Source organism: Lineus longissimus, chromosome 8 (genome assembly GCF_910592395.1).
Source record: "Lineus longissimus chromosome 8, tnLinLong1.2, whole genome shotgun sequence".
Taxonomy (NCBI): Eukaryota; Metazoa; Nemertea; class Pilidiophora; order Heteronemertea; family Lineidae; genus Lineus; species Lineus longissimus.
In genome coordinates, this window is record NC_088315.1 from 2272834 (window position 1) to 2293187 (window position 20354).

General features: G+C 39.4%; 2 protein-coding genes across 9 annotated transcripts; one reads left to right on the plus strand and one right to left on the minus strand.

Annotated features, from left to right (window-relative positions):
* LOC135492268 (ufm1-specific protease 2-like) lies at nt 1-5123 on the minus strand. The gene is made up of 13 exons (XM_064778622.1): nt 5097-5123; nt 4499-4560; nt 4237-4402; nt 3890-3987; nt 3470-3683; nt 3086-3327; nt 2793-2886; nt 2392-2543; nt 1989-2091; nt 1596-1742; nt 1155-1432; nt 869-971; nt 1-566 (listed from the first exon to the last, which is right to left on the minus strand). Exons 2-13 carry the CDS (start codon nt 4532-4534, stop codon nt 355-357), a joined length of 1845 nt encoding a protein of 614 aa, XP_064634692.1. The 5' UTR covers nt 4535-4560; nt 5097-5123; the 3' UTR covers nt 1-354.
* Nucleotides 5124-6002: 879 nt separating this feature from the next.
* On the plus strand, nt 6003-19737 carry LOC135492151 (APOBEC1 complementation factor-like). Of its 8 annotated transcripts, none has more exons than XM_064778366.1 (10): nt 6003-6731; nt 7325-7505; nt 8683-8807; nt 9010-9134; nt 9352-9502; nt 10128-10214; nt 10716-10829; nt 11196-11328; nt 11816-12001; nt 14151-19737. In XM_064778366.1, exons 1-10 carry the CDS (start codon nt 6054-6056, stop codon nt 14267-14269), a joined length of 1899 nt encoding a protein of 632 aa, XP_064634436.1. In that variant the 5' UTR covers nt 6003-6053; the 3' UTR covers nt 14270-19737. The 8 variants fall into 8 exon arrangements, with proteins under 8 accessions (XP_064634436.1, XP_064634437.1, XP_064634439.1 ...); XM_064778367.1 differs by having other exon boundaries at nt 8683-8792; XM_064778369.1 differs by having other exon boundaries at nt 14131-14279.
* Nucleotides 19738-20354: the final 617 nt, after the last annotated feature.

A 20354-nucleotide genomic window follows, 5' to 3' on the forward strand; every position in this document is an offset into this window, starting at 1 on the left:
TATTGCCTGAATAAATAAATATCATCAAATAAATGTATTTTATACACATAGATGTAAATAAAATGTTCCACTTTCACCTCTTTTGCACCTAGTCGACTCAAGGTACACGATCACTTTATCCATTGCAGTTGCGTCATTTTCGGACAGATCACAAAGTGGTACAACTATAAAATAGCCCTGATCATGTAGAAAACAGCTGACAGTGGACAAAAATGCACACAAAGGCTAATTGTACTAGGGCTATTATTGTACCCACCTCACCTTACCATATTACCTTTATTACATTTGGAAGTTTAAGAATCAGTCCAAAGAAAAGTTGTACAGAAATTCAGCTTTATAGCACACTGAGAGTCATCATAACATAACAGGCCGCTGTGGCATACACAGATTATAAAATGCCTGTTGATTCCAGAAATCTGGCCCTTTCCATCCACACCATCCCTTGTCCTGTATCACCTTTATGTCTTCTCCACCGGTGTAATGTGGATCTAGGATAAGGAACTTCAAGTCTCCGGTCACGTCATTGAAGTCCACGCCTAGTATTGTGTGTGCAAGGACACCACCACCTAAAAGATCAAGGTGAAAAGGAATCAGTGGAATGTGGCTTTTAGACAGTCATACATTGTGTAAAGTGTGATAGAAAACATCTGAAGAATAAGCGTGCGAGTACTGACTTTGTCAGAGCGTCTCCATAAGAGAGTCGTAACCAAACTGAATCGAACCTGGCAACAAAACCTCAAAGTTTATGATTTGGCCTGACTGTGGCAACCCACTCCACACATTTTTGTGCATTCAGTATCGTCACTTTCACCAATGGCAAGCTGGTGCAGAAGACAATCATGCTGGTCACAAGTCTTCTGTCACCTACCTATCATAATAGGAGTTCCCTGGCTTTCAAAATGCATGGCTAGTTCTCTCCCTTTCACAGCCAACTCGGCACCGGAGCTCACAAACATGAACTTGGAGGTCACCTGCAACAAATAAAAAATAACTGTCAAAAAGTCATTTTGAGAAACTGCAGATGTATTGTGAACTATATGACATCACTTTATCCAAATGTCGTAGGCTAGCACTCAATTATGCTGGCTCCCGCGCAGTGGGGCCCGCGTTCCGTTTCCAGGGAGAATCCAGAATTGTATTCATGGATGACTTACCCCAAGAAGATGATCCAGACAATAGCCAACTTCAGTTGACCCAATCCACTTTCTACTGCCAACAAACGATGTTTGTTTATCACCAACATCAACCAAGACCTGTTGTATCTGTCTATGTGAAGGTACAGGGACTTCTGTGTAACCTTGGTGTCGGAACCAGGAGACTATAGTCTGCAGTGACCTGTACGCACAGCCCCAGCCGTTGTCATCAAACTTGTCCTGCATGTAATGATGGTAGGCATACGTGCCATCAACAATATATGTCTTGCTCCCTTTAACTGAAACAAACCAACAAAAACCTGGTAGAATACGTTCACAAGGTTGCAAAATTCAACATAGAATGTAGAGTGATTCTCTCAAGCAAAACTCAGACATGTCTATATCAGCAAAGTTACCAAATATGGCTACATGTTCACTCCAGATGAACAGAAACATCCTCACCTCCTGCTCTAGAGAGTCCAACATGAGTGTTTCTAAGGTAACTGTCACCGTAGCCTTCATCAGGGAAGACATGTCGGCAGCAACACCGCAATGTCGGTCGGGTCAGTGGCAGCATCAGTTTCTGGGACAGATCACGTCGGTATGATTCTGAAACGTACAATAGTTGTGACGATGATGATGATCCCGACTTGCGTGCTTGGCTGATTTATTGAAATTGCTGAATGAGCTTTAGAATTGTCTCAATGTGGAACACCATGTATAAGTTGTTTCAGCTTGAGGGCAGAATCCCCAAAAAATGCTTCTAGAAGGGGCAAGGGCTTGCCATAGATCCTTTGGCAGTGATGACCTTTTTTTGAATTTGTCAGGATTCTACAAATGAGCTCTTTAACCTACCCAGATCACTCTCAGACCAGCCTGTTGGTTGAAGAAGTGTTACCAGATGACCTATAACATCTGGCTTGTAATGATAAGGTTTGGGTTTACATAACCGGTTATCCTGCAGAGAGAAAATTGTCATTGCACTTTTAAACCACATTCTCTTGCACTGTGTGGAAGTTGATTCCAGAGTGTCAGGACTACAGCGGAGAAAGAGGTCACTACTCCTTCGTACCATCCAAAGAGGAATTTGAACTGCAGCTACCATCTTCTGTAGACATGACAGGAGAATGAGGCATTCACTTGAGCATAAGCTAGGGACAACTAAACAGCGATAAGATAGAATTTAACTGTTGCACTTGGATGTGATTATGTAAGCATGCCCTAAAGAGAAAAAGACCAAGACGTGCCAAAGCCTCACCTTGTAAAATTGGCACATCGTTCGCCCCATACATGTGAGTTGGTTGACGAGACCTTGAAGGAAGATTTGAGGCAGATTCCCGACAGGTTCATCGGGACTGACAAGACCGATCACATCAAGAGGTAAAGTAGTCGTCATATACTTCACACATTCTGGAATTGAGACATACCGGTACTTGTAAGAATTCGTGCCATAAAACTTATAACGAGATTTATGGTAACACACAAACTTGAGAATGTTTTCTCACCACAACACAGCCACGCAGTAACCATAGGGCTTTATTCATTTTCAATCATTAATGACACTCTTAATGAAAGAGTCCTTCCCATTATCAGTGGTTACCATTGTATCCTTATTCTCAACTGAAGAGCTAGGGCTGAAGATGAAAACAGTGTACAGACCTTGATTTTGTACGATATATGGTGAACAGTCTGGAACTTTTTCGAATGGTATGGGTCCTGCAATCTGTTTCATCACGTTCACATGGACAACCTCCTGGAAACATATTATGATATTCAAGTTATTTTCTGAAATGTTTGTACATTTTTAATTCCTCCATCCACTTGCTTGAGTCATTGCCAAGTGATGCCGTCTCGAGGTATGACACTACCTAGACAGTGCCAAAGACAGACAGATGAAACTAAAGTGGTCTGTGCACATGAAGGACCCAAAACGAAGAATAAAACATGCATACCTTGCTGATTTCCTTTAGTTTAACCTTCCTCTTCTTCCCCATTGCCTCCTCCTCTTCTTTCTCAATGTACTGGAATAAGTCACGACATAGCGTGTCGTCTGTGAGCACATCTGTCCGTGCGTATGGTGGGTCGTCGAGGAACATGACGATGTGACTGTGCTTTATATGGAAGGCAGTTTGATTCGACTTCAGTTGTTGGATTTGATTCCCCAATTCTTTGGCAATGTTTTGGATAACTTTGTCTGAAAGAAATATGGAAAATACTAAAATATGTTTGTCACATGTACCTAACATGGAATTCTAAGAAGGCCGAGTTAAAAGTTGTTCAAGTTAAGATTTACTTCTTATTCTGCTAATATCTCAATACTTCGTAATGGCCCCTACCTTTTTTTTTGTCATGACGTACAACAAACTTGACACTTCCGTGCAAGCGAAACACAACACACTCGTCAAGAATTTGGTTGGTGTCTGTGAATTTGGCATCTGCCTCGGATACATCACGTCCATCAGCATGGTACCAGAAAGTTGACTGTAGGTGTTTGCCATTATCACCTCCTCTAAACACAGCCATAACTAAATGATCACCACTACATTGGTCCTGCAAAGAAAAGCAGCCAGAACAATTTAGTGCTTGTTTGCACAGTTCTGGTTTTGCAATCGACCATGACAGCTCAGGAATCTGCTTCCGCAGCCACTTGAAGATGAAGATCACTGTTCCTTATACGGAAACAGGCTCAAATCTGGACCATGAAGTTCCAAATGATGATGATGATGATGATGATGATGATGATGATGATGAAATACCTTGAATCTCCTTGTTGCAGTCATTCTTATTTCTCTCATTACTTTATCATCGCCATCACTCTTTGGGTAGAAACCAAATAAGCCACAAACCCCAGTCCCTGAAAATATCAATGCTTCTCAATGCTAGTCATCAATAACAAACCATTAACCACACAGATAAGTGATAAAACTGACAGAGGGTAAAAGGCTTCCCCCACATACATTTCATGAAGAGATCCTGCACAGGATCATAAATTTTCCATCCCCGATATTAATATATTTGATTGTCACTTTAGAACTGCTACCAGTCAAGCAGGATTAAGTCAGATACCAAAGAAGACACAGAAACATTTGAACTTCACACTGACCTAAAGGAATCTGACCACTCGCTTCCTTTAAGCAATGTCCAACATCTTCGATATCCTCTGATGGACACCTGTAACAACCGAATATATGAAGCGTGTCCTCCATCCACTTCCCGAGAAGAAAACCTAACGTTGTGGTCGTCGCGTTTTGTAAGTTTTCTTCTATTCGCTGAAAGTAAAATAAAATACTTTTTGTGACGATTGTTCAGAGACTAAGAGAATAAGCAACAAATTCAAACCACTAACATCGACCACCTGCACTTACTTTCTGAACACTGTGAGGGAATATAACTTTCGCCATCTTGGTTTGCTTCTTGTCTTCAGGATCTGAAAAAAACAATGATCGAGTTCAATAGGCCTTTTCGACGAAGTTAGTTTGGGCGCTGACCAGTCATGCATTTCACCAGAACAAAGGGTATGTGTATTCATTTGGTGGTTTTGTTTTGTTTTGGTTCACCGAGACAAAATTGACAAATGGTCCACGACGTTTGTCTCATCTCAAATTACTACCGTACCAGTACATATACTTTCCTGATGACTGATGCTGATGTGATATCTGAGTCGTGCAATTCTTTATATGATAAAATGAGGCTTTTGATACATCATGTACAAATTAAAACGACATAGGGCTAGGGATAGACTTGTTGATGAAGGTTAAGCTCTTCGAAACACTGAAAAATCTAGCCCCAAGTGTAGGCTACTGAAACAGACCGAAACCATATATAATCACATCGATGAAAGCTTCTTCTCGTCTAACTTGGGACCCGGCCCTATCAACATTGAAAACTTTGGCAAGTGAACTTGTCGAATTAATTTTGTCAGTTAGCGTCGATTGAAACGTTAATTGAGGAGTTAAAACTCACTACAACGTGTACAAATTGTGCGAAGAAGTAAACAGCGTCAATATTTTCCACATTTGCCGGGACTACTAGTTATTACTCTCACTAATAGGTAGCAGCATAAACATTTGACCTGCAACGCACCTGAAACGTATGGGGTCAAACCCATGGGAGTAATGCCACGAGGAATAAAGATAAACTGTGATCGGCGACGGTCGTCATCACCTTGTTTGGTGTTCATGGATTGACGCGTCCCCCGTTTCCCCACGACCAAGTAGTGGGGTAGTTCCATTTCTTTAGCTCAGATGGCAGCACCTGCCAGCAGGTCCTGTCAAAATCATTTACCTGAGGCTGATGAGGTAGGCTAAATGAGGAAACTCACGAAACTTTACAGGGTGGCCCAGAAAGGTTTTCCCTTGCACAATAGAATTCTATTGTGTACCCATTGTCCACAGGCAAATTCATAACAATCTGAGAAGAAAGTATGTCGAGACAGGTTAAAAAAAACCCAACAGCGTCAAAAATAGTGGGCGCAGATAAACTGTTGAATAGTCCATTAAGTTCTTGACTTATATTCTTTTTACTCGTGAGAAAACCCTCTGTCTGCAGTCCGCAATCGGCATGCATTTTCTGCCCGCCGTAATTTAGCCTTCATAAATTGTAATGTAGGATCTAAGCCTAGAGTAACCAGAGTCTATCAAATAACTCAGGAGTAACCAACCTAATGATATCTGAGGCCGATTAGTCAGTTAGTTGAAACATTGTATGCCATTCGAATCCCTTTGATGCGGCTTTCTTTTGATCCATACTGTATTCTTTGATAAAACTTTTAACCAATCAAAAAGCGTCGTCCACCTGTCAATCAATATCGCGCGCCTTGATAACTTGTGCACGCATGCGTATCGATGGAACTGCGGTTATCTGATGGAGTGGTGTGAAGTTTGGACTTTTCTATCAAACTTGGTCAGATAATCCGCAAAAATGGACACTCGCACTCAAGGCATCGAAGGGAAACCTAACGAAGAACATCTGCTCATACTAATGGAGAAGACCGGTTATTCAATGATTCAGGAGAATGGGCAAAGGAAGTACGGCGGCCCTCCGCCAAATTGGGAGGGGCCGGCTCCTCCAAAAGGATGCGAAATTTTCGTTGGCAAAATCCCGAGGGATATTTTCGAGGACGAACTTGTGCCGGTTTTTGAACAAGTGGGAAAAATTTATGAAATGAGATTAATGATGGACTTCTCTGGTACAAATAGGGGTTATGCTTTTGTTATGTATACGAACAGAAATGACGCTTTGACCGCAGTTAAAGATCTCAATAATCATGAGGTTCGCAAGGACCGATATTTGGGCGTTTGCATGTCTGTGGACAACTGTCGCCTTTTTGTGGGCGGCATTCCGAAGACGGCCGCAAAAGAGGAAATTCTGAAGGAAATGCGAAAGGTTACTGATGGTGTTGTGGACGTTATTGTGTACCCAAGTGCCCCTGACAAATCAAAGAACAGAGGGTTTGCTTTCGTGGAATACGAGTCGCATAGAAGTGCCGCGATGGCCCGGCGAAAACTGATTCCCGGAAAGATTCACCTTTTCAACAACCAGATTGCAGTTGATTGGGCAGAGCCGGAAAGAGAGGTCGAAGATGAAGTGATGGACAAGGTATCCTCTCTTGTTTTATTCTCTTGGAATGTTTCATCAATCTGTATGTGTTTAAAGGGGGACTAGGCATCCATCAAATTTCCAACACCCCCAATTATAAGGCTTCCCAAAAATTGTCAATGAATTTCCCAGTTTCAGAATTTGGCCACTGGCACAGAGAATAGAGATGACCAGGGCTTCCCCTATGGCATGCCTATCGCCTATTCATCTTTGATTTATACCTTTGGCTTTGCCTTCTTCCATGACCATGACTTCTCTTCTCAATCATTCTTCATGACTTGATGCTTTCATTATCATCATCATCTCACTGGCACCATAATCCATAAATTATTACCGAAATTTCATTGGAAATAAGTAAATCAAAATAGCAAGCTATGTATGACAAATGTAACATTTTCAGACTCCCCCCCCCCCCCCAAAAAAAAAGCCTCCATAAAATATGAAAAAGGCAAATCAAGAACATTGTCTTTCTTTTAAAAATAATCCAGACTTACTCTATCTTTACAGTAGGCGTCGTAGTATTTAATAGTTTAAGTGTTTAGCATTGAATCGAGGATCATAAAAGTTTTAAAAGACGTGCCTTATTCTTTCAGGTTCGGATACTATACATGAGAAACCTGATGCTAACCACAACCGATGAAACAATCCGTAAAGCTTGCAATCGAGTTCTCGCAAATGAAGATGCTGTTGAGAGAGTCAAGAAAATAAAGGATTATGCTTTTGTCCATTTCAAGGACAGGAAGGATGCTTTGCAGGTGAAGGATGCTTTGAACAGTAAGTTTTTCTTTCGTTTTTTGCAGTTTGTTTTGAAACAATACCACTTCCTTGAGTTTCAGGTCCTTTCCTTTCCTAATCCTACACAACCCTACCTACTCCAATAATGAGACCAATTGGGCCTAATAAAGCTAAAATATTGCTAATCTCATTCCTATTCCTGAAAAAGTGTAATTATGCCATGAATGCCATGTGTCAATCAATTAAATGGCCTTTTACTTGTCTAATTTCTAAAATTGTCACTTTGGGTGTCTCGACTATTACTAATTTAGCTAATGAATTCTGCTTGGAATCAGCCTGCCTTTGAACAATGTAATCTATTCTCTGGAGCTTGCTAACCGGCTTGCATACTACTTTCCAATTTGTAGTGAAAACTTATATCTCATAACTGCATGAATGTGTTTTGAGTATTTCGAACCAACCTTTGTCATCCAAGTTAACATGCTTGCATCCTATTTTCTAATCCTGATTAACCCCACCCTCTTTCTTTAATCTTACCCCTCCCGGGCTCAAAGTGAAAAAATATGCCAATATGCTATTTCAATTCCACCAAGTCGGAAGAAAAATACGTACCGTTTACGTTAAGAAATGAGAAAATGTTTAAATGAACTTTGAACCCTGCTCATTTTAACCCTCCCTTCCTCTTTCCTCCTATCAAGGACGTTACGCCACAATTGATGGCTGTTTCGTCGAGGTAACTCTCGCCAAACCTGTTGATCGCCACGATTCTCTGCGGGAATATGACGAAGATGAATGGGAATGTAAGAAATAGTCTTTGATAGTAACCATTATTCTTAGTTTGATGTTTCATTTGTGTGTTCCTAACCATTTTCTTGTGTGTTGAAGTGAAGTGAGTCGCTTGCTTTCTTCCATTGTTTCATTCTCTTCACATACATTGTGATACTTTTGATTCTTTGTTTTTAAAAACAAAACTAAAGAGAGTCTTGGTCATTACTTTCATTGCACATAAGAAGATGGTTTTAAAATGTTTATTGACCACATTCTTTAGGGTTGGACAGTTTAGCGAGTAGAAGTTGAATCCAACTCACTTGAACCTCCAAAGCACGGAGATTGTTTTTATAGGGATAATTAGCAAAGTAAAACCTTGACATACATGTAACACTACTGCGTAGTCAATGATTTTGATAACTTTTTGATAATCTTTTCTTTTTTCTAGATACAGCGTTGGACAATTCAAATATTGAGGTGTCATTAGCCAAGCCAGTCGACAAGACGGATTGTCGCCACTCGCGAGCCATGGGGACACGCCCCAACATGCTGACTCAGGTAGCTGATATTAATGTATGCATATTGCGGCTTGCTTTTAAATCTGTCAAATGTCATTCTAGTAAAAAGGCCTTTTAAAGATCCATAGTCCACCAATGCAGAGAGTAATAACATTTTCCCTTGATTTGATAATTTTTTTTGTTTGTCTTGATTTGGTCGTTACTCGGAATTTACATGTATCATGGGGTTATTCATTTTGACGTGCATGCATTTTCAGGAATACTACACCGCCCTGTACCACCAGCAACAGCAGTACAACATGTATGCGGGTGCTCCGTTCATGCCTCATCAACAGCAAGCAGCCATGACAGCTAACTCAGCTACTGCCGGATTCACACCAAGGTAGCCTAACATCTTGAGTGAACGAGTTCAGTAAATCAACAATACCTATATGACAAAAAGGATTAGAATCTACCCTTGATTTATACTGAGCCTTGATGTACCCAAGGACAGCTCTCTTGACTCAGGACAAGGTCTATGGAAGGGGGGGGGGTATTCTCGTTGTCTCCAGCCAACCTTTTTCAGTGAATGTGGGTAATGATTACTCTATATATTACAGAGGTGAAGGTGTTGGCCGTGGTGGATTTGTGCCACGCGGCGGGATGATGCAAAGAGGTCGAGGGCGTGGTGCAGCGGGCTCGAGGGCTGCGAGTGCCAGAGGTGCGTACAACTCTGGCTACATGCGAGGAGGATACAAAAAACCATCTGAGGTAATCTTTCATTTACATCATGAATGTTGTTTGCATGTGATTTTATTGTTGTTGTTTAGTTTTCTTATATGTGTTAGTTTTCTATGTTGTTTGTGCATGGTTTTTGTATTTCTGCTAACATTACTAATTGACATATATTCATATAGGTATGTTGGTATTCATAGGCGTGTTGATAAATATAGCACCTTAATTGGTTCAGTTGGTTTTGCTCAAAGCACATTTGGACCTTTTCAAAAGATTTTGGGAATCAACGATGAGACTTATCAAATGGTGGTTTACTCAATTACTGAGGAGACTAGGGTTAGGGAAAAACGATTACTGCCTGAAGAAATTATATTGAACTGGTCCAGAGATATGTCGTCTAATATAACTTCATCCCCCCCCCACATGTTTCAAGCTTTTATTCAATCAAGGTTTACTGGAGGCAAGAATTAAGAAAGTCTAGTCTTTATTCATGCCTGTTACCGGGCAAAGCTGGGTGATTAATTGACTTGAGTAATTCCAATAATTGCATGAAACTAAAATTGCAAATATTCAAAAATTGTCCATGCCTTGTTCTTGCTGTTACTAACACTTGTTGCTTGAGTTGTGTTTTGCTTGCATGTTGCCTATTTCTTCCTTGTAGGAACGTCTTTATGATCTTCAGCCTGGCATGGAGCTGACTCCTATTAACCCAATCACGCTCAAACCTCAGGCTAAATCTTCACCACAGGTAGTCTACAGAACTTACTAACAAGTTTTTAAAGGGTCGTGTGAATAGGACCATAAAAATGCCTCACAAACAAGGGAATTTTGTGGCAGCAACCTGCAATTATTCTATCGCATGCAACAAAAATCTTGTTAGCAGATACCAATGCAGGTACCTGTGACAAGAATCAAACATTGCTGCACCCTACAAGTACAAATTACAATATTATCAAACCAGCGATAGCTAGCTTCTATTACCCGCGCACAACAGGTTGGTTTGTTGCTATTTCACTATCATTATTGCGGTTTGCAGCAACATAACTTTTGGTTGTGTGGCCCTTAAAGGTGTAGTCGCTCTATTTTTCTTGCGACAAACCCCCTTCCCCTTGACCATTGAACACGTGCAACCACTTCAAACTTGTGAATATTTGCTATAAAAAAAGGTGATATATACATGTATTCAAGTATGGATTAGAGATTGAGGGGGATTTTTTCACCAAGATAACTGTCCCCCATTTCATTTCAGATCCTTGATGAGTGGTGTGCCACCAGGGGTCTAGGAGCCCCTATATTCCAGCTTCACTCGACCCTCTCTAGGGATTCCAGCAGTGGCGAGCAGGTGCAGCTCTTCCTATACAAGGTCAGTGTGCAGTATGTCTCAAGTCACAGTGTCATAAAATTGCACCACTCTATTCAGTTCATATCATAAACTTCGCAGCAATGACAATAAAATATTCTATAGAGAGTAATGATGGGAGAATGGTCATTCTCTGGACGCTGGTTGAAACTATCCGTCCGGATTCGAGATGACGATGGTAGAACACGTGCTGCAGATTGGATTCAGCTTTGCTACATCACATGTTTCAGATGCCCAATGTCGGTGACATTGAATGTCAGCATATGCTTCAAGTCTGACTAATCAGTGCTGCAAACTTTGCCCTCTGGGATCTACCCTGCTTCTCCTCCTATTTCATTTCTTTAATAGTGCAATCAATTAAAATTACAGGTGTCAATCCCAGCGCTGATGAACCAGTACCCTCACCAGCCGTTCACACCAGGCAAACTGTCCAGATGTCCCGACGAGGCTAAGGTAATAGCCGCAGAGCATACCCTTGCCCAGCTCGGTGTACCTGTGGATAGTAAGTATTTTACCATTACTTAGTACCTTTACTTTTTTTTAACTGTCAATATTGGGTCAGTTCCTCATCCAGGTTGCTGCTCCACCTATGTCACATGGACAAATCATCGAGTTTCTTAGCCCTGTCTCTTCAAACGTTGGAGTGTATTGCTTTTATTCTCCTTATCTGCAAAATTTGTATAAGAGGCTAATTTTGATGCAGGTTGTGTGTATTACAATTAGAATAAGAGCCATCTTGAACAAGGTAAGGTCTAGCAATCCTGGTCCCAACCTTGCTTTATAGCCCCTTGAACACCTGTCCTGGAGCCTCCTCTCATGGACTGGTCTTTGTGGAGTTGGAGTATTGAGATGGCCCACCGCTAGCTCTATTATGCTAAGATTGAATAACTCTGTAAGGGAATGGACAACCGAAAATGAAACTTGTGAACCTTTTCTTGTAAATACCACCAAATGCTTATGAGTGTCTCCATCTCTTATCCTTCCTGCAGTGATGTCTCAAGCGATGTCCTCCTTGTCCGTGTCTGAGGTGACAGGTGCCCCCGCTCATCCCGCAGGACGGCCCGTCTACCCCGACACACACACCCATGAGTATGCCACGCTCACCACCTATGCCACGACCATTCCCACGGTAGCATCTACAGCTGGCACCTATGGAAAAGTACCAATACCCCAAAGTAAGATATCTTTGCTTTATTAGTGACCATTTGAGGACCAGGATGATGACTATTAACTGGATGGCCCTGACATCATGGCAGTTTTATCCACAAAAAGAACAGAAATGGATATAAATATAGAAATAAATCATCTATGGGATTGTACGCCTTGGTTGGGGGGGGGGTTAATAGACTAGATTTGTTACAGTCTCATTTTGGTCCTACTGCACTCGCACCTTTTAGCTGCACCACTACACCTTTGTTGCAATTTGAACTTTTGGTTGCTTGCTCATATCTTCTCTTCAACATCTCAAGGGAGGCTCATGAAAATGGGGGTTGGGTAGAGGGTTGTGCAGATAACTAAAAAAGAGCTCATTTTGGAAGTGTTCATAATTCGGCTTTGTAATTTTCAAGTTGGGGCAGACCAGGCCTAATGATAATATCTATCCCATTCATTATATTGCCTGAACTTGTAATCAGCTATGATACTAGACATATCATTTGCCTTTCAAAATCAACATGGAAACAAATATCAAATGTTATGAAGTGTATTTGATAATCAGATAACATGAGCAGATATGCTTTTGGTTGAACTTAATCTTTATAGAAGACATCAGCCAGGATATGAATCAGACAGTAAATGCAAACTTCCATGTGGCAATCCTAAGTTTGTTTCAGAACATGGGACACCAAGTCTTCTGAAAAGAGACTTGCTGATTAATGTTGACAATAAAACATCCTTTTGTAAAATGTATAGGCATCCACTTGATGATAATACCACAGTAACAACTTAGACACCTGTATAACAATTGCTATATTGACATTATTTACCACTGCAGGTAAATAAACACAGGTGTCAACTACACAATGAGCCTCTAATCAGCATACAATGCAACAGCACACCTGACTGCCTTTATGGCTCTGACCCAATTAGTAGTGAAGTATCAGATTTTGTGTCTAATTATACATTCCTAATGAATACATTTTTGTCTAGAAATTCGAGTTTTACAGGGAAAAAAATTTAGTTTGAGAATATTATTCTGGTGTCCTTTTGTGGGGGAAAAATTGACCGGTCATGACATGAACCAAGATTAAGATGCTGGTTTCTTGAATTCTTTTGAAGTTTGCAATTATGAAATATAATCAAATTTCTTAAATTTCTAATTCTGTGTCACCCATATCCCAGAATTTTGGTGCTACTGACACATTTTATAACAGATTTGATCAACCAGCTCTGGAGTGATTAGTCTCTCTCTGGTCACCAGACTGTTCATGTTATCAAACTTGACCACAGAGATTATCAGCTTGACAATACATATAAAAACATTGTATGCTTATTCAGTCATATTGTGTGTTTGAATCTGTGATATATGGTATGTGCTTGCCCGCCTATAGCATTAGACCTTATCACCTGTAATCAGCCTATGTCAATCTTTGTTCTAGTATAATTTGACTTGTGCAGTGCATATTGGGGTTACTAGGCATTTTAACCCTTTTCGTGCAAATAAACACATCTTTGTTGCTTCCATAGGCTTTTCTGAAATAACTTTTCTTGCGGTGTGATCTATCACACTTTATATTACTCTGGACAAAGAGAAGCTGTATCACTATCACTATCAGCGAATGATTTGTTTTTAAACACACAGTTTCTTGCCTTCCGTTCAAATACATATTCTTCAAAATATTTGGCACAGTTTGAGATAAAGTTGATGAAGTAGGCCCAATATATATGACAGTTTGTTATCTGCACTTTCTTATTTCCATCGTGTTTTCGTTCATGATTTCTACCTCTGATACCTCTACAATTCTGGAACTAATGTTGATTTTCAAGTGAGAACAAGAATATCTAAACCAAGCTTTGATGATGAGGTCAGCCGTCTTTTTAGTTTTTGGGGAAGACTGACATAAAAGCAGTGTGACTTGGAATTGGAAAAACTTTAATCAATTTCTGTGATGTTTGGAAACATTTCATGTAAGGCACTTGAAAGTCATCATTGAGCTCTTGAGGAAAATCAACTGATAACAGCTAACAATCTTCTTCTGTTCTCTAACTTACAATTTGAACTGTTCAGTTCAAGTGTGCTGGAGCACCTCTCTCTCTATCCATCTTATATATAACTAACAAGACGTTTCTTTCATTTTGTTTATAGCCGTTCCTTTTTATCTGTAGTGCCAGGAGAGGGGTTCCATCCGCAAAACTTTGCCGACCACCCACCGATGTTTTATGCAAGTCCGGTGCCATCTATGCACCCACACCAACATCAACATGAAACGTGGATCTCGGGATAAATATGGCAGCGTCTTCCGACTCCACGTACTATAAAACCTGGGGCCTCCCCATTTCCGTTGACTGGGAAATTTGTTGTACAGTTGTGTCCTCAAATTGGCACTTTTTGCCTGCCGAAAGTAACCAGAAGAAAAACTTTTTTTGCAGCTTAAATATCCCAGTTTACAGATACTATGGTCATTTCTGTGCTCATGCATAATTTATTGTTCCTCAGTTTGTGTTTTTTGTGATGTGTTCCAACAAATGTGGTTTAAGTGGAATTTTTCCTCTGAATATGCAAATCCATTAAAATGTATCGTGTATCTAATACATTCCATATATGCAGCGGTGGCATCAATCCTACTGGCCCAGGATATGGAGGGAAGTTCCCTTTATCTGAGTCTGCAGAATGATCGCCTTGTAGGCCAGAGTTCCCTGATTCAATCCTTGGCAAGGCCTTGGTGTTTTCCTATGCTAACCCAATCAGTTTCCAAATGCAGACAGAAAATGGTGCTCTGTCATCAGAGAGGATTTCTCTTGTATTGGCATGCTGTCAGGGGCCCAACTAGCTCAACTTCATTATGCATATTGTGTGGAATGAGATCTCATGAGATCGATCAACAAATGTATGTATAGTTACTTATAACAATTATAATGGCTTCCGCTTAAACTGCAGAAGTTTTTTGTTGTTTTTGATGAATAAACTGCCAAAATTTGTGCCATTTGTTCAAATGTAAGCTATTCTGAAATGTTTTGATACTTTCAAAGTTTAACATCGATCTCTTGACAGCCCTGAAAAATCAAAAAACATTGCCACGATTTTATTAGACCAAAAGGTGCCTCAAGAGTTAATATATTAGGGTAAGTCATGGCAATAAGTTTTGATACTATTTATTGGTTATGCAATAATATGTGAAACAGATCAGGTGCTTTCAAGTAGTACAATAACATTTGTATACTCTTCACACACAGGTGATAAAACTTCACAGGAACAAATACCTCGACCAAGATAGATGCATGGGTATTTCTCAGCATTTACGAATATTTTTATTCAACTTTAACATAAGTGCTATAAACTGAAAACTGGTGCTCGCCAACGTAGCTAGTGCATGCTGTAAGAATGATTCCAGTTTTAATTAGCAAAGACAATCAAAATTGAAGTTGTTGCAAGTCTTATAAGTTTGTGTCTTTTGTTTACAATTGATTACTCTTCCAGTCCTCTTTCTAATAATTTAGATTTTTTTGTTTAAATTAGAAAATAAAACTGGCCAAAGGTCTAATTAGTTTAATCTGTGTTGGATTCAATGCTAGATTTATGCGTCTTCTCTATTTTGGCTGAAGCTTTCCCAAAACTATAGCTGTATGCCTGGAGAGGTCCACTTAGAACTAAAAGAAGACTCTAGAAAACCATCTTGATCCCTGGTCCAGTCCTGATCTAGAGTTCCCCAAGTTGGATATTTAACCAACCCTGTCAGTGAGGATGGAACTTAAATTTTTCAAATAGATATAACCACAATTATAGCTAGTTTTGTGTAGTCTTAGACATTGGTTCTGTGCTCATTTTAGTGCATGTAGTAATTCATGTTTTTAATTCCATTCAAACATTCCATTTATGTAAATTTTGGTGTTGGGTTGAGTATTATATTTTATCACCAATTTTTTAAATTTTGTTTGTTGTGAGATGTGCAGAGACAGCTCTTCCAAATTAATTTTCTATTTTGTTGCCCAGTATCTGAAGGTAAGGCTTATTGATGCAGCAAACAACTGGTTTGTTTTAAAGGGATTTGGTCAGGGCACCATTTTCAAAACTTTAACTAGTGCTGCCATCTGTGTGTTGGAACTAGAAACACCACCTGTTGATCCTGAGTGGTCTTCAACAACTGCTTAGGGTTTGTTACTGATTATATTGAAGCAAAAACAAAAACTCGCATCTAAAAATGCTCAGTGATTCCAATTATTTGGGGTTTCTGATGTTTTGGGGCATTCTAATCCATTGCTAGGCAATGTTGCAAGCAAAATGTGAAAAACTTCTTTCTGAATGATCCGTCTGGCCATCCACAATATTGATATTGCTTTGTAATCATTCCATTTTTCATTGGATGCTATCATTGTTTTAGATCACATATTATTCAAAAGTCTCTTCGGTAGAAAAGAGGACTTGGGTTGGTGTGGTTCTGATAGGTGGATACCTTGCCAGAAAGACCAAGAGAAAATATGTAGGGGAAAAATGCTCAGTCAAGCTGAATCATATTTTCATGGGTAATAACCTCTATAGGCATGGACAGTTTTGCAAAAATGAAGTCAACCCTGATATATCTTGATCTCTGAGGCTTTCAATTAATCTATTTTGGTTGAACATTGGTTGAGAAGGGTGAACTGCCACTGTTGGCATTGGTGCATGTGGCGTAAAGGATTCCCCAACCTTTCTCCTAATTTTTCTACCGAAGAGTCAAAAGTTTGTTTCTTCATATAATACTGTCATGTAGGTTTGTATGTTTGCTTGGTATAGTAATGTTTTATTTGTGATATATTTTAAACAGCATAGTATACTTGTGTTTAGCCTAAGCTGCATTTAGCTTGTATTTTGTGTCATGGTACCTGCTATATAACCTGTACATGTAGTTTTGGTGATATTGAAGCCTTGTTGCCGAGACACTTGGGTTCTTGGAAGTCGTATGGGTCAACATGTGGGGGTATAATCCTTAATTTCTAACACCAGTTTCTATTTGCATCTCAAGAGAAATTTAGATTGATATTTTGGCTTGTTTGTCGTGTATGAGCAAGTTCTTGCAAGAATGAGTAGTGTATCTGTTTCTATTTGTCTACCAAGTGTTAAAATCATATCTAACAAGTCGGATGACCGGTATGTGTCCTAACTTCAAAACTGGGAGCCTAGATAACAGACCTGGGCAAGGTTTGAACCTACTGATTGAATGTTATCTGTTAAACTTCAAGGGTGTCGCAATCACAAGATTTATTTGACTTGATAGGGATATTTTGTGGTTTAATTATGGAAAGTACATTGTTGATTGTTGAACAAGAATATACCTGCTGGCTGATAAGAAACAATGCTATTATTAAAGGTCGAAAACATGGGTCGTGTGACTGGTCATAAGTTCGAAATGTAGAAGTTCATAACTATGCCCACGATTCTTAACCTCAAATTGACACTTCAGAGATGTGTCAACTTTTCAAATTATGACATAGAAAAGGGAGATAATCACGATATATCTTGGACTACCCCAGCTATAGAGGTTGTGTAGTGACATTACTTTTGACTGGCAGTCCACCAAGCTGGCGTTGACAACGAAGTGGGCCACGTCATGGCACTTCACCATGACAACAAAGGTTGCCACATGAGGCAGTGATTTCTCTCTGTGGTGACGTCATCTGCACTGGCTCTAGTAAAATCATACTAAATAGTTATCACCATAACACTTTGGCAGGTACTTATAATGTAAATGTATAATAAAATGTAGTTCATGGTTAGTGTAAGTGGGTACCAATATGGATCCCAGGTATCCTTTGGATCCACCTTGGTCCCAGATTGAGTTTTCTTAGTCATTTGAGTTTGTTTATGTGTTTTATTTTAATATGTATGTGTTTATTTTATGCACTGAAACCCTACCGAAATTGTTGTCAGAATATTTTGTGTAGGGATAACTGCTCAGGATTTTGTATGTGTTTTGCATCTGCTAAAAAACAAGCAATATTTTGCTCTCAGTGTTTGTTTTTTTGTTGCATGGTTTTTGTGTTAAAGGAAATTGACCACCTGGTAAAGTGGGTGGACGTGGATTTAAACTTTAATGCCCGTCATCCTGAGTCGTAAAGATCGGCAGATTCGATTCAAAAATGAGAAGTGTGCTGGGCATAAAGCTTGTCGTGTGATTGAGGCTGTATAAAAGAACGCAGGATAAACACCTTGATTCCTCGGAAACTGATCACTTAAATGGCAAAAGATCATGTCAGTGTAATATTTAATCAACTCACTCTTATTTGAAAAGTACATGTATTCTGGACATCGGAAGTGAAATAGATAGAATATAACTTTTACAGGGCTGCCAATTCATCAGTAGTTAAAGTCCTAAAATTTGTCAAAATTTGTAAAGTAGTTCTGAAACTCATCAAAAAAATGCCTTCAATAATCGCTTTGTGATGCTGAAAAAGTGAAAGTTACTTGCAAAACTACTGAAAAGTATTTATATTTTTGCCAAAAACCCTGAAGAAAGGGAACTTTTTGGAAGCAGTTTGCTAATAGCCCTCTTGGAGGCTTGGCAGCTCTGTATCTAGTCCAGTACTGGCTCTTTTCAATTAAGGGTGGAATTGAGTGTGGTATCGGCCAATCCATTGTCCCAATCCACTGCCTCCAACTACAAGTATTGAAAGTTACAAGGTAGGAATAATTAGGTTTCAAGAAGTAATCATTCTGATATAAAATACAATAAGTTTCAGATATCATGAAGAAATATCAATCTTCTTGTTCTAATCAGTTGACTGAATCATATTTCTGGATGTGATATAAAAACAACTTCTGTGATAAACTTGTTTGCGGGGACTTTACACCTCTTTTGTGTGTTACTAAATTAAACTAAAATCTAAATTTCAACTTGAGAATGGTAAAATAATACAAAGTATCATGGTAGCTTGTCGTGGGGCTGAATCAAAATCAAAACGGCCTCATCAAATCTCTATAAAATCTCAAATTGTTTAATCATTTCTGGACAATGGATTGGTTGATATTTTTGCTTTAATCAGAAAAGATTCTAACCCCTTCACCAGAATCACTCGTCGATTTGGCAATATCTTTTTTTCGGACTGTATCCTAACTCAAGCATTTTGACCACTAAGTCCTATGAAGGGAGGTTATGACCTGAATGCTTCAAATTTTGAAACCTTCAAGGTTTAGGCCTTGTTTTGGGGTGTTAGTATTAGGTGGGCTGGTCTCATTTAGTCATGATATCTGGGTTGGTATATCTGTCTTGAAAAAGTTTCTAATCCAGTTGTCATTATCCACGAAACAGTGCACTCAAATTTGGATATAAAAAGAATACATTTTCCTTGTCATGTTGACGCATGTTGGGCTGGTGAATGAGTTAGAACAGAAGGTATGCATGTAAAGTTCCAAATAAGTTATAAGCCTGAGTGTTGGTAAAAGATTAAGGGAGAAAAGTGATGTCTTCACCGCGAGTTTCGAGCTGTGCCAATTTTCTTGGATTTTGGCCGGAGCGAATGTACATAGATTGCATGAAAAGATTATTGAATTACATTTTACAGCAGTTGTAATTAGGAATTGTCAGTTGGCACGAAGTGTTTCGAATTAAGTAATTTGGATGATATGGAGTTGGATTTGGATTTGTACAAAACGTGAGTTATTTATTGAAAGATTGTTTGACTCGCGGTGAAGTGTGAACATAGAAATAAAACATACAAAATCTGTATAAATATCATCATTAATGTTAGAGTTGTGTATTAACTATGAAAGCAATATCATTCAATATCATTTTAATCAATAAATTCTGTTAACAGAAGAAGATATGAGTTGTTTATTTCAAGCTTATGGGCTACCTGAATCTTGGATGACCACGCTATCTTATGCAATGAGGTCCTTGGACAAGCAAGTTGCTAAATGGACCAATCTACTTCTAGACATCGGCAAGTGGAAACCTAACCACTTGTTTTTTGGTTCACCCTGTATCACAAAAAAATCGGAAGTGAAATTGTCCAATCCAGCGGTTAAGCTGTGTCAACTGTGATAAAGGTCTCAAGCATGCGTTGATTAAACAAGTATTTGATTGATTTTTAGAGCCTTTGTTCCAATAGGAGAGCTGACGCAACCATTTTGTCATGACGTGTTAGTGAGGGGCCTTTAACTGGAGTACAAAGTCTTAAGGAATAACTAGGTCACTAGACTTGGGAATGACAGACCTTGAGGCAAGCATACCTTCTCATGTAACAAGGACATTAAACGACCCAGTCATCTGATTGGAACAAGTTTTATCAATCAGCTGATTTGTGTATTGTCCCTTGTCCCAACATGCACAGGTCAAGAGATTGGAGCTTAGCCAAGCCCACTTATCCCACATTACTGTGTAGAAAGCGACATATCCT

Coding starts and splice junctions, on each gene's coding strand:
- LOC135492268 (XM_064778622.1), bottom strand. CDS start 4,534: ATGGCGAAAGTTATATTCCCTCACAGTGTTCAGAAA. Junction 972..1,154: donor GTCTGGATCATCTTCTTGGG/GTAAGTCATCCA, acceptor TATTTGTTGCAG/GTGACCTCCAAGTTCATGTT. Junction 567..868: donor GGGAACTCCTATTATGATAG/GTAGGTGACAGA, acceptor TTGATCTTTTAG/GTGGTGGTGTCCTTGCACAC.
- LOC135492151 (XM_064778366.1), top strand. CDS start 6,054: ATGGACACTCGCACTCAAGGCATCGAAGGGAAACCTAACGAAGAACAT. Junction 6,732..7,324: donor AAGATGAAGTGATGGACAAG/GTATCCTCTCTT, acceptor TTATTCTTTCAG/GTTCGGATACTATACATGAG. Junction 12,002..14,150: donor AAAAGTACCAATACCCCAAA/GTAAGATATCTT, acceptor TTTTATCTGTAG/TGCCAGGAGAGGGGTTCCAT.